General features: G+C 37.0%; 2 protein-coding genes and 1 pseudogene across 2 annotated transcripts; 2 read left to right on the forward strand and 1 right to left on the reverse strand.

Annotated features, from left to right (window-relative positions):
- The first annotated feature begins 1,976 nt into the window (after positions 1 to 1,976).
- LOC116308416 (cleavage and polyadenylation specificity factor subunit 5) lies at positions 1,977 to 9,722 on the forward strand. The gene is made up of 9 exons (XM_031718828.2): positions 1,977 to 2,123; positions 2,290 to 2,346; positions 2,461 to 2,490; positions 3,388 to 3,501; positions 4,893 to 4,956; positions 6,362 to 6,454; positions 7,429 to 7,504; positions 8,087 to 8,201; positions 8,868 to 9,722. Exons 1-9 carry the CDS (start codon positions 2,014 to 2,016, stop codon positions 8,887 to 8,889), a joined length of 681 nt encoding a protein of 226 aa, XP_031574688.1. The 5' UTR covers positions 1,977 to 2,013; the 3' UTR covers positions 8,890 to 9,722.
- Positions 3,651 to 4,501, forward strand: LOC148909156 (uncharacterized; annotated as a pseudogene).
- A 294-nt stretch (positions 9,723 to 10,016) lies between the features above and the next one.
- LOC116308415 (uncharacterized) lies at positions 10,017 to 12,304 on the reverse strand. Its single transcript, XM_031718827.2, has 2 exons — positions 10,780 to 12,304; positions 10,017 to 10,407 (listed from the first exon to the last, which is right to left on the reverse strand). Exon 1 carries the CDS (start codon positions 12,170 to 12,172, stop codon positions 11,138 to 11,140), a length of 1,035 nt encoding a protein of 344 aa, XP_031574687.1. The 5' UTR covers positions 12,173 to 12,304; the 3' UTR covers positions 10,017 to 10,407; positions 10,780 to 11,137.
- Positions 12,305 to 12,320: the final 16 nt, after the last annotated feature.

Below are 12,320 nucleotides of genomic sequence, written 5' to 3' on the forward strand. Positions count from 1 at the left end.
ATCTACCACTATTAGAAATTAATTGGCTTTTGTATCCTTAATATTTAAACATGATTCGTACAAATCTCTGCACAAGTATTAGACTAGCAAACCTACGAACAAATTAAGATTTCGCGAGCCAATGTCCAGTGTAATAAACACTTCTTGGTTCTTAACGTATGTTATTTTGATTTTCATAGATCGTACTTTCTCGAATTTGCTTCAGTGCATGATTACGAGACAAAATAAAGAGAAAGAGAAAAGAATGAAAATCGAGAGAAATCGAGAGAACTGAAAAAGGGAATAAGAAAAAGAAAGAAAAATAAGGAAGGCAGAAAACAAATATCTTTATAACAGTAATGATGAAAAGGTAAATTATACACCGTGAAAAGATGAAAAAACTTACTGACGTTTCGGACGCTAGTCCTTCGTCCTGCCCTTTTACTCCGACGAAGGACTAGCGTCCGAAACGTCAGTAAGTTTTTTCATCTTTTCACGGTGTATAATTTACCTTTTCATCATTACTGTTTCATTAGAAACACCGACGCAGCTCACACTAGTTTTTAGCTAGTTATATCTAAATATCTTTATACTTGAGTCTAAGTTTTTTTTAATTGCATAACATTGCAAGGCCAGAAGAAGAAAAAAACAAAAACAAACAGAAACAACAAAGAAAGGAAAGGAAAGGAAAGGAAAGGAAAGGAAAAAAAGAAAAGAAAGAAGAAGAAATTAGAAAGAAATACCGCACTCGTGACTATACATACAAATTAATAATAAGAAAAATTCAAAAAAAGAAAGGAAAATAACTGAGGACTCAAATTCTGAAGAATGCTGCTCTATATACGTGTATGATCGCATAACACCGCAAGAAGAAAGAAAGGAAGGAAGGAAGGAAGGAAGGAAGGAAGGAAGGAAGGAAGGAAGGAAGGAAGACAGAAAGAAAGAAAGAACGAGGAAAGAAACAAGGAATAAGGGCAAAACTCATAGCCTAGAGTCTATAAGTCTATATATAAATCAATAATAATACTTACAATCTGTAGACCAAACATTTGAAGGCGCTGTAGAGATTTCTTGGCTTACAGCAGCAATTTCTTCTGGATCTCGTATGTCCGACCCAAACCACAGACCAGTTACTGTACCATGGCTGCCCAAACGTCCTTGCGAGCCGTTATTCCACTCGAGTGGTTCATGTGTTGGTTGTAGGGACATGGTATTGGTGATCACTGGTAGATAGTGTTTGTGCGGTTACAGGTGCACTGTGTGCATGTTTGTGGTTTGACTAAACTATTTATATTAGCCATGTATATCTTTGACAATGTATCATTGGTTCACTATTTCTGCCAATCACAGCTAACCATCGAGGAGTGGTCTTGTTCGTAAGATTTCTTGACTGGGTAATTAAAAAAATAGGCGTGATCTGATCCATATATTACACCCACTTCTGCCGCCATCAACCAACCCAGGGGCGTAGCCAGGATTTTCCGAGTGGTGGAGGGGGAGGGAGTAACGGGGGGGGGGGGGGGGGGGGGGGGGAGCGAAATTCAAAAATCCGCCATTTTGTTTCGGCCACCGAAACGCCGAACCAAATAAAAAGACTCGGGAATGCGTTTCACGTTTTATTTTTGTAAAACTTAGCAAAGAAAATGAAAATTACCGTATAAATTCCAAAAATCCGCCATTTTGTTGCCACGAGGGGGGAAGGGGGGGCGTATGGCCCCCCCTGCCTCCCCCTGCCCCCAAGCAAACAAAAAGACGAAGATGACACTCAAAGATGACGGGAAATATACAGAGATTTGTGTTGTCTTTGATGCAAAGATGCAGATGCAAAGTTTATGACAATAAAATGTTTCACTCAACAGTTTGCCTCGAAAATTGCTGCAGTTGTCATGACTTTATCATAACTCCCATACATTCCCTTATAAACCATACACAGGAACCTTGTTTGGGCTGCCTGTGCTCAGGTGCGCAGTTAACAGGGCTCTGGGTCAAGCACAGGAAGCCCACGTGTAGCGTCTTCGTTTGTTGGTTTTCAATATGGCGGCCAATTCAGTTCGTCCAGGATGGCCAAGAAACCGTTCTTCAAGCAACGCTGGCAAGTATTTACCTTCCTCTGGAGGCGCAACTGTGGAAAAAACGATACGACTGTAAGTAAACCCGAAATGAATGTTAAATTATTTTGAAAAAAAATGGGTTTAAACTCAAAAACAAGTTGAAAGTGGGTTAGATTTTGGTCTGTCATCCACGTGTTTTGGGATCATTAACGTTAGGATTTTTTTTCCTTTGATTTGAGAATGCTTTTGACGTTTAAAGGTATCCATTGAGTAATTATACGTTTGGTACGAAAGAAGCTCTGTACGAGAAAGACAGGTAAGCGAGAAAACACATCAATCTGTAGCTACTTTTCAGCATTTTATGTCAAGGTTTATGACAATATTTAGCTAAAATATTTACTGGCTTTAAATTACTTATTTCTCTGAATAGTTCCGTTCAAGCAAGATTTCAAAGAATGAGGTAATAAATATTATTATAGTGAATTCATTTGTTCAATTAATAATCATCCCAGAAGCTGATTATTAGAATTAATTTATTTGTCATGAAAGAACAATTTCAGTGTTGACAACATTTTAGGCAGAAGGGCTACAGTGTATGTCCAAAACCTCTGGAAACATTTCTTCTTATTCTAACTAGCATTTGCTTCTAAGTAATTAGCTTTACACATCCTAAGAGCAATGCTGCTCTACTATCGTAGACTATTTTACTCTTTTACTCCGACGAAGGACTAGCGTCCGAAATGTCAGAAAGTTTTTTCGTCTTTTCACGGCGTAAAATTTACCTTTTTGTAGTTGTTGTACCTGGTGCCAACTGTTACACGCTTTTTTGTGCTTAGAAATCTCATGTTTCGATGGGTGCACATTGTTTTAAAATAATTGTGAATTGCTGCTTATTCCTGTTTAATCTCTTGGAAACATAGGCCCTTCATCATTGTCCTCCACCTCACTCTGTTCTCTGCTTTTTTCTTTACCTCTTCCCTTGTGATGTTTGCATTTTTCAGTTCTTTAATTGCCCTATTTCACTATGACGTCACTGCTTGTTTATGTGGGGGATAGAATCGCCAAATCCAATAGAAAATTCAACAAAATTTGCTCCTAGCAAAACAGTTTAATCTAAAATGGTCTGGTTTTCAGATATGATATGTATTGGTATGTACTTAAAAATATTCTGAGCGTTTGCTGGCTATTCTACTTCTCTTCGTGGATTTTAGAACAAGTTTTGGAGAATTTGCATTGATTTGACCCCCTCCGACGATCATGATCTTTCGTGTTTAAACAATAGATTGTTTTTATGTGACGTCATAGTGAAATAGTGCAATTGTGAACTAATTCATAATTATTGATTTTTTTTAATCAGGGAAGAATATGAGAAGTATGGAATGAGGAAAACTGTAGAAGGTGTTCTCATTGTGCATGAACATGGCTTGCCACACATTTTGTTACTTCAGCTGGGAACAACATTTTTCAAATTGTAAGAGCCATGCTTCACAACTTTGTCTGTATGAGATAACTAAAAATAAGATTAAATGTTTTGAACCCAGGTGTTGCAGTTTGTCGTGAAGTGTGATCGTCCAGGTGAGTGTAATCTTGAGAAAGGCTGTTGTTGGTAGTGACTGACGTTTTACAAGAGAGATTGAAGAAAACAGTGTTATACCTTTTCTAGACTGTTTGGTTGGCCACAACAACAATCAACTGTAGACACACTACTGTTTACTGCAAACCCACACACACTGACAGACTACTGGATCAGTCATCTTTGATCATGATGATTAAGACGCTTAGTAGACGATTTGTTTGTGACTCACTTGACAAACTTCATGACGAGGACGAATATTTGCAACATGTGTTCCATAAGAACAAGCAAGGCTGATTTCATTAGACAAAATACCCACAGCAACAAACTATTCACCAACAAAGCCAACGACTAAAGTCCTACCACGACTGCTACCATACCTTACATCAAAGGGACTTCTGAGACTATAGCACAAATTCTACAACCTTATAACATCTGTGTTCCTCACCAACCTATTATGACTTTACGACATTTATTAACTGACATCAAAGACAAAGACAAACCACTTAAAAGACAAGGAGCTATTTAGAAAATAGATTGCACGTACTGCGACTCCACTTACATCGGACAGACTGGTAGGACCTTAAATGACAGACTTACTGAACACAAACGCGTCACTAATAAACAGGATCCTAACATTAACCACATCGCTGAACTATTGACTGGGACTCTGCCACATGTATCAACATATGGCACCAACTACCACCAACGCCTTACACTTGAAAGCTGGTATACAAGCTTATAACCAAACCCACTTAACCAAAGTCAACAATTACCGGCACCTTACAAAAGACTCATTTATGACCTAAAACAAAAAACTGCAACTTATAATAACATCCACATATCTTTACATAACGATACCGACTAATTCCCGTTTACATTACGACCGAACCAGAGTTATAAATACCATCGACAGTCTTTCGTTTCTCAATGGACTCTGAAGATGTTTTTGCTTTTGTTGTCCAAATGTCAGTCACCACCAACAACAGTCTTTCTCAGGCCTACACTCACGGGGACACAACACTTCACAACAAATAACTAATGATATATAAATATGATTGGAGCATTCCTTCAACTGATCTAAAACCTGGTTCATCAATCACACCCAGTTAAACCTCCCTAGAGGTGAGAGGTGACTGTAATTGATTCTCTCTTGATTCCATAATTAATATTGTCTATTTCATCAATTGTTTCACGGATTTAATTAATAAATTTCTTTAGTCTATTCTATTACCACTTGATGTTACAAAATCATTTTAAAAATATTTCTGATAATCCGTGATTTTCAGACCTGGAGGAGAATTAATGCCAGGAGAGGATGAAATAGATGGACTGCGTAGGTCAATGACAGAGGTAATCCTGATTTTCATTATTTGAAATCCGACCTGTATCTATCTTGTCTTTAAATTTGGCATTTGCTGTGCATAAGTTGTTTGTTAAAAAAAGAAAACAGTTTTCTTTCATAAACAGATCACTTTTAGACTAGCCAATCAAAATGTCTGGTCCACAATAGTCCATTAGCAAGAGAATGTAAACTAAGAGATAGGATCCTACCTATATAGCCTTGTAACCATCATGTGCACAGTTTGATGCTATTTTTAGCTTGGAGATATTTTGAGCGAAGAACCTAATTGGTTGATTTCTTGAGGGTAGGCGGCTTCCAGTCTTGCAGTAAACAAAATATGGCGAAATATGGCACTTTTCGTGTCCTAAAACGAGGCATTAAAGGGAAGCATGATTATCGCATGAGCATGGTAACAAGTTAAAAATAGCATCAATGATTCTAAAAATAGCATCAAAGTGTGCACATGATGGGGCATCGGGATTCCTTCTCTTAGCTTATTTTCTCTTGCCATTAGTTTATTCTAAATTATACTAGTCTCTACTAGTGGACTTTAGACTTTAGTGGAATTAGACTGCTTGTAACTTTACCAATCAGAATGCTTGGTCTGTAATAGTTCACTAGACAAAAGTTCATAAAAATACTAGTCTCTACTAGTGGGCTATTGAGTAATAAATAATAATATTACTTAATTATTAGTCTGACAAATCAATGCTGCATTCTGATTGGATGATCTACTACTAGGCTACTTAAGTTATAGCCTACTAGTAACGAAATGGGCCAGCTTTGAAAACCAAAAAATTAAAGTGCTTGTCTTACGAAAATGACACAAAAAATCCCCGATTTTCTATCATAAAATAATTTATTGGTTCAAAAAAAAAACTTTTCTTGTCTGAATTCTATTTCCGAAAATTGTCAACTAGCTTGTCTGTCATTGCTATGCCACCATTGCATTTTAATTTATGTGCGACATCATACGCACAACTGGTATCCTTCATACCCACGTACTGACTCTTTGATATTGTCTGTAATGTGGTATGTTATTGATAACCATTCTAACAAAATGTCTGTTGAATGAATCAAATTGGTTACAAATACACCATGAGAAAAGCTGTGGATGAAGCCTTGAAGTGTTGCCCACATGAAATCACTTTCTTTGAATAACTTTACCCGCTAAATACAACATCTTCCTGGTCTTGTATCTAAATGATATTTAGACAGTAAACTATTATATTTTTGTAAGACTAGCACTTTAAATTTAACTTTAATTCAAAACTTGTTTGCATTTATATATTTGACCAACTAGTTGGTTTCCTATCGCCCTCATGGTCTATGAGTCAATATCTCATGAGGCTGAAGGGTATAAACCATAATCAATTTTGCCTACTTAATAACATCTATTTGTTCATAATTTAGATTCTTAGTAAGCCTGAACAAGGACCTGAGCCTGACTGGTTTGTAGAGGATTGTCTTTGTAATTGGTGGAGACCAAACTTTGAAGCCCCTCAGGTAGGTAATGACAGTCAAGCAGGAAGGGTGTAGTGAGGAGGGTGCTTGCTGCACAAAAGGTCATAATTTTTTTTCTATTTTGTTGGGCTACCTATGAATTGTCGCTCCCAAAACATTATTGTTTACCTCCACCCTGTTAGCTCAGTTGGTAAGAACATCGGTCTGCTGTGCTGAGGGTCATGGTTAAAGCCTTGGCCAGACCAACACTCAAGGTCTTAAAATAACTGAGGAGAAGGTGCTGCCTTTGTAATTATATCTGCAAATGGTTAGACTTTCAAGTCTTCTCGGACAAGGACTTAAAACCGTAGGCCAAGTCTGTCTTCACTACTGTAACCCTGTATAAGGCAGACGTAAAAGATCCACTGAAGAGGCTGGTGACAACCATCTTCGGTGCCAAGCTAAATTCTACAGGGCCCACTGTAATTGGAAAAAAGGTGTTGTGGTGTCCCTGCCCTCATAAATAAGTAAATGAATTGATTATGTGCTTGCCCCTCAAACTCTGGTACTCTTGCTATGCCACTATGCTATTACAGTTTTTTTAATTTATAATACAGCTTTCTTCTTCTTTTAGGATGTGGATAAGGATAGTGGAGTTATGGGGGGATAGCCCCCACCCCTCAAGATTCTAACCTCCCTTTCTTAGTGTGTTGCTTCAGCAAATGCTTGATTTTCAAGTGAATAGATCACTTGCATTATAGCATCGTTTACTACCACTGCCGGTATCCCACTAACCAGACAACCTCGCACACTTTATTAGTTCAGTTAATTAGCATCAATTATTGTTTTACTATTCTCATGAGGAAATACAACTTTAAATAAGAAAAAAAATCATGAAGCATTTTGATAGTGGTAGTAAAATGATGGCATCATGCAAACAGCTTATTCTGGAATATTAGCATCTCCCCTGGTACACTTTACACGGGATACTTTCATATGCTGTTCTAAATCCATAAATGTGGATTTTTCACTTCCAGTTTCCATACGTTCCAGCACACATTACCAGACCAAAAGAACAAAGAAAGCTATTTCTTATTCAGTTAGGAGAAAAAGGTTTGTGCAAAATTCTTAATCGGTCTTGTCACTTTATGCTATGATTTGTTAAAAGACAGACAAATAACAAATTGATTGTATTTTCCTACCTTCCCTTTAATTTCTTTTGTGGAATGTCAAATCTATTTTATTTTGACAAAAGCAGTTTCCTTGTTGACTTAATAAAATGAGGGTTATGGATTTCTTTACTAGTGAAATGGGGAAGGCTACAACCATTTTCAAAAAACGTTTCTTGCATTGGTTTATAGCCCAGCCCCAATAAAGTACGTATTGTACCCACTTTCCCTTAGGCCTGGGGGTAAATGAGATTGTTACTAATAGACTCAATCCCAAGAATGCAATTCTTGAGTTTAAGAAGAACTTATCAACATTGTGTAGTTCCAAAAATTATCCATACACTCCTCATGGAGGAATTTTTTTAAGGCACCCCCCTACCCCCCGGAATTTCCAATTTTCTTCCATACAAACTCTGTAATTTTTGTTCTTTCTCTGACCCCCCTACTCTTCGGAAATTCCAAATTCCTCTGTGGGGTGGGTATGGATGATTTCTGGAACTACACATTGATCTTTTGTATTTTGTAGCAAATTTTGCAGTTCCAAGGAATTACAAACTAGTTGCAGCACCTTTATTTGAGTTATTTGACAATTCACCTGGGTATGGACCTGTTATTGCAAGTTTACCACAGCTTTTGAGCAGGTAATTTAACATACCAACCCCTGTACAAGAATCTCTAAGCCTGGGCCTCTTAGGAGGGGTCAAAATAGGGTTCTCAGATGATGTCCAATTTTACTGCCAATCCCACTATCCTGCTCGCCTTAACATCAAAATCCCTTAATATTAGACTAAGTCCCTTAGATATGAAAATTAAAATTTCTTCCTTCTGACGTTTCCAGATAAAACAAAGTAATTTCTTGAAAACTCTGACAATTCCCAAATCCCGACACCTTAAAAACTCAAAATCCAGTTCCCACTCTTGGTTCCCCCTCTTCCTGCTTTTGGTGGACGTCACTCAAGGCGTTTCCATGACATTCTATAGGCATGTGCCCTTATAGCTTTGTGTTTTCCAACAATGTTATGGAAATGCCTTGTGATTGACGTCCACCAAAACCTTCTTCGTCGCGACAGAAACAATCGCTAGAGGGCGCAATTGAGAATGGCTGTAAACTATGGTTGAAAAAATTTTCAATTTTCATCACCAACCTCCTATTAGTATGTCAATCCCCTTTTCAGGGTCACTAAAATTTCAAGACCCCCTCATTAATATAAAGATCCCAAGGTCATTGTAATGGGTCCAACTGCTTATCCAGTAGAAAAATCCTCAAAAGAGCACTTGGTGTTTATATTTGATTTCTTTCATTTCAGATACAACTTTGTATACTTTTAGAACGTTTTCATTTTCATCAAGAGCTTGTACCATCATTTGCTGCGGCTACAGTAGCTGAAAGTAACTGTTTGGGCAGGTACGCAGGATAGAACTAACAACATAGAAATCCTGCCAGTACCATGTTTTGCTTTACTTACGAAGCTTCTGACAGTACCATGTTTTGCTTTACTTACGAAGCTTCTCTACTTCCTCACCTTCTTTTCTTTTCTACCATCCTTCTCCAAGTATCTTTACAAGCCACTTTCTTTATTTTGCTTGAATTATCTTACAAAAGTATTTATTCGTTTCCCTTAAACTACATGTAATGAATAAAGTCTTTTTATATTGTATAGAGCTTGTTGAACAGTTAAATTTCAAGTGTAATTTATCAGAATTTTTTTACCATCATAACCTAGCTTTTCAATACCCACAAACCACCTCTGGTCAGGGCATGAATAACTCAGATTGTAATTTAGATCATGTTTTTTTCTGACTGAAAACCAAAATCCTTAGGATAAAAAGCATGCTAGTTCTTTACCTTGCTTTTGTTAACACATCAAGTGAAATGCAAGCAGCAGAAGTAAATACAATGTTTGAAGAGAAAGTTTAATGCATTTCACCCATCCTCAAAAATAAATTCTTGCAACATCCCCTCGATAGCGCAGTGCGCTGATTCTAAAAATAGCTTAAAGATTGGGACAAACATCGCATTCTGTTTAACTGCTACGAGAATTATACGAACCGATTTTATTTTTATTTAAAGTTACAATGATAACCCATGTAAACTAAGATCAACTGCGATCGGCTGTGAAAATTATTTGCTGAAAGTAAACTTGTAAGTTTGTTTGTCCAAATTTGCCTTTGTCTTCGTTTTTATGACGTCATGGCTGCGCTGCCCTATTATCTAATGGTCCATCCCTTAGAAGTCTTGTCTACCACTGGTTTGTTGCTGCTTATAGCTAGTGTGCCCCACCATCTCTTCCATGCCCAAACATTTGCTTAATCTTTAAGTTATGTTGAACCTGAAACAACTTCTTGGCTGATTTACACGCATGTCAACTAGACAGGGTAAGAACCACCCAACAACGATAGAACAGACACATAATATTTACAAACAAGTTTTATTTCTTCCTCTTAGAAAGTTATGAATTTCGTTTACATTTTTTTTTTTTTTGGCATTCAATTTTGATGATGTGTTGTTTTTAGACATTTAAATTTTTTAATATTTTTCTTTTTTTAACAAATTTATGTGCTCATTTGGTGAAAACCAAAAATCTAAGAGTATATATCTGTATGTATCTACATATTTACAACAAAAATTTTCATTCAAAAATTAATGATTCTGAAATTGCATGGTCTCCAATAAGATTGAAAACATTATATCAGATCACAAGAATATCAATTTAACAGATGATAAAAGGGTTATAATAGTGGTTATCACTTACTCACGCACAACATTACCTATTATCCACAAGACAAGTGTTATAAGGTCTCCATGAGTGCAAACAACAGTCATTATTGTTCATGATGACCTGAGTTCTTTGGAAAGAAAAATGGTGTCATCAGTTACTGCTTATTAAAAGGCCACTAGCTTATAACATGGCATTTAACATGATGTATCGACAGGGTACTACAGTAAATGTAAAATTTTTTTATGTGATGGTATCCAAATATGCTAGATAATAACTAACTTGGTCAATTTAAATGAACAAATTCAACGAAATGCCCAAAGCAAAAAAAACTACTTTCAAGGGACATTTTTTAAGTAAAGAAAAAAAATTATATTAAAAAAAATGAAATTGTTAAGGAAAAAAATAAACTGAAATTGTTAAGCAAAAGATGCTGAAGTACTGCTTGCATCTGCCTGTACAAGATAAATGCCATACTATCTCAAAGCCAGTGATGCCTTACCAAAGTTTTCTTTAGCTTGGTATATTTCAGTCATCTGTAATCTTTGGCAAGGGGCTTGATCTTGTGTATCTGAAAAGGAAAAAAAGAAAAGAGGACGAGTGCAGGCAGCTCCAAAGGATTTTGTTCACTTAAACTATTCTATTTGCTCCTTGGACATATTCCTGGTTATGGTTCGTAGATTTTTTTGGTTTGTTTTCAAAGGTTGTATGAATATCAAATCCTCGTAGAGTGTATACTTTATATCCGTGAACCTCTTTTACCTACAGGTCGTGACAGCCAAGTTATGATATACTCAAACATTATACTCAGTATATATACTTTACTATTCAGTTGATACCGACATTTTGTTGTCACTTTCTCATTTATGACCAATTTCATGAGCCTTGATGCTACACTCCTCACAGAATTCCAGCGAAACTTTGTCTTGGTTGACGTGAAGACAAACACCACCCTTGACATCCCTGCATCTTTTCTTGGGCGAACAAGGAGTAGCAGCATCCAAATTCCTCTTCCTGCTACCTCTAGTCTTGTACCTTCTGGTGTCATCATCATCATCATCAGTTTTGTCATCGTCAACATCAATGGCCGGTGCCGATGTATGCATAAGTTCTTGTGGAGCAAATGAAGATGTGAAAGATATCCCAGGCGTGGAGACAACACTCTTCAGTAACGCAGACAATGTGCTTTGGTTAGCTATCACATTCTTCAAATAAGCAACCTCATTTTCTAATTTCTCAACAGCTTTTGATTGCTTTATGTCCTTTGCTTTCAGAACTGCATTTTCTTGTTTCAGCTCTCCATTTTCTATTTCTATAGATTCGATGTATTTTTTCTTCTTTAGGCGGTTTTCACGAGCAGCTATAGCATTCTTTTTGTTCTTTTCCTCTTCATCTATCGGACCTTCCATCATGGCTTTCTGTCTTGCCGAAACTTTCCATCGTTTGGTTTCTGTAGAAGTGCTTGCAGATGGAATTTTAGCTACAGAATTTCTCGTGGCAGTTTTCTGGGTTTGCTGAGTCTTGGAAGGCTTATCAATAGCGTTCTCACTGATATCTTCTTCAGGAAACAGAGCTCCTAACTGTGGACCGAAGTCGACCTTTCCTTCTCCAAAACCAGTAAGATAATCCTCCAAATTAAAATCCGTCAGTAAACTCATTTCGTTGTCAAATCCACTATCGATACTATGTGATGGTGATAAAGCAGAACATGGTAGTGCACTCTGTAAATTTGGAGGATCAAATTCGATCCCCATTTCTTTTTCCCAACTCAAAGTTTCGCCATTGTCAGCCATGATGAAAGAAGATTTGATCGTCGCGATTTCTTGGGTAAGACTAACTGGAGCGCAGTAATTGTGATCCAGAAACACTACCTCAGCTTGGGTCCTTTTTATCATTACAGGCTAGAGCTCTAAACAGCTATTTTTTAGAGGATTTTTGCCTCATAAAATCAGACAAACCTCTCTTCTCTGAACAAAACGCGGAAAAACGTCGAACCAACGTTGAAGCACCGCATGTACCATGACGTAATGGTAACTCACTGCG

This window comes from Actinia tenebrosa, unplaced genomic scaffold (genome assembly GCF_029948245.1).
Source record: "Actinia tenebrosa isolate PJP-AT-01 unplaced genomic scaffold, QUT_ActTen_1.0 PGA_scaffold2__45_contigs__length_23673736, whole genome shotgun sequence".
Taxonomy (NCBI): Eukaryota; Metazoa; Cnidaria; class Anthozoa; order Actiniaria; family Actiniidae; genus Actinia; species Actinia tenebrosa.

Coding starts and splice junctions, on each gene's coding strand:
- LOC116308416 (XM_031718828.2), top strand. CDS start 2,014: ATGGCGGCCAATTCAGTTCGTCCAGGATGGCCAAGAAACCGTTCTTCA. Junction 3,502..4,892: donor GGAACAACATTTTTCAAATT/GTAAGAGCCATG, acceptor CGTGATTTTCAG/ACCTGGAGGAGAATTAATGC. Junction 6,455..7,428: donor CAAACTTTGAAGCCCCTCAG/GTAGGTAATGAC, acceptor TTTCACTTCCAG/TTTCCATACGTTCCAGCACA.
- LOC116308415 (XM_031718827.2), bottom strand. CDS start 12,172: ATGATAAAAAGGACCCAAGCTGAGGTAGTGTTTCTGGATCACAATTAC.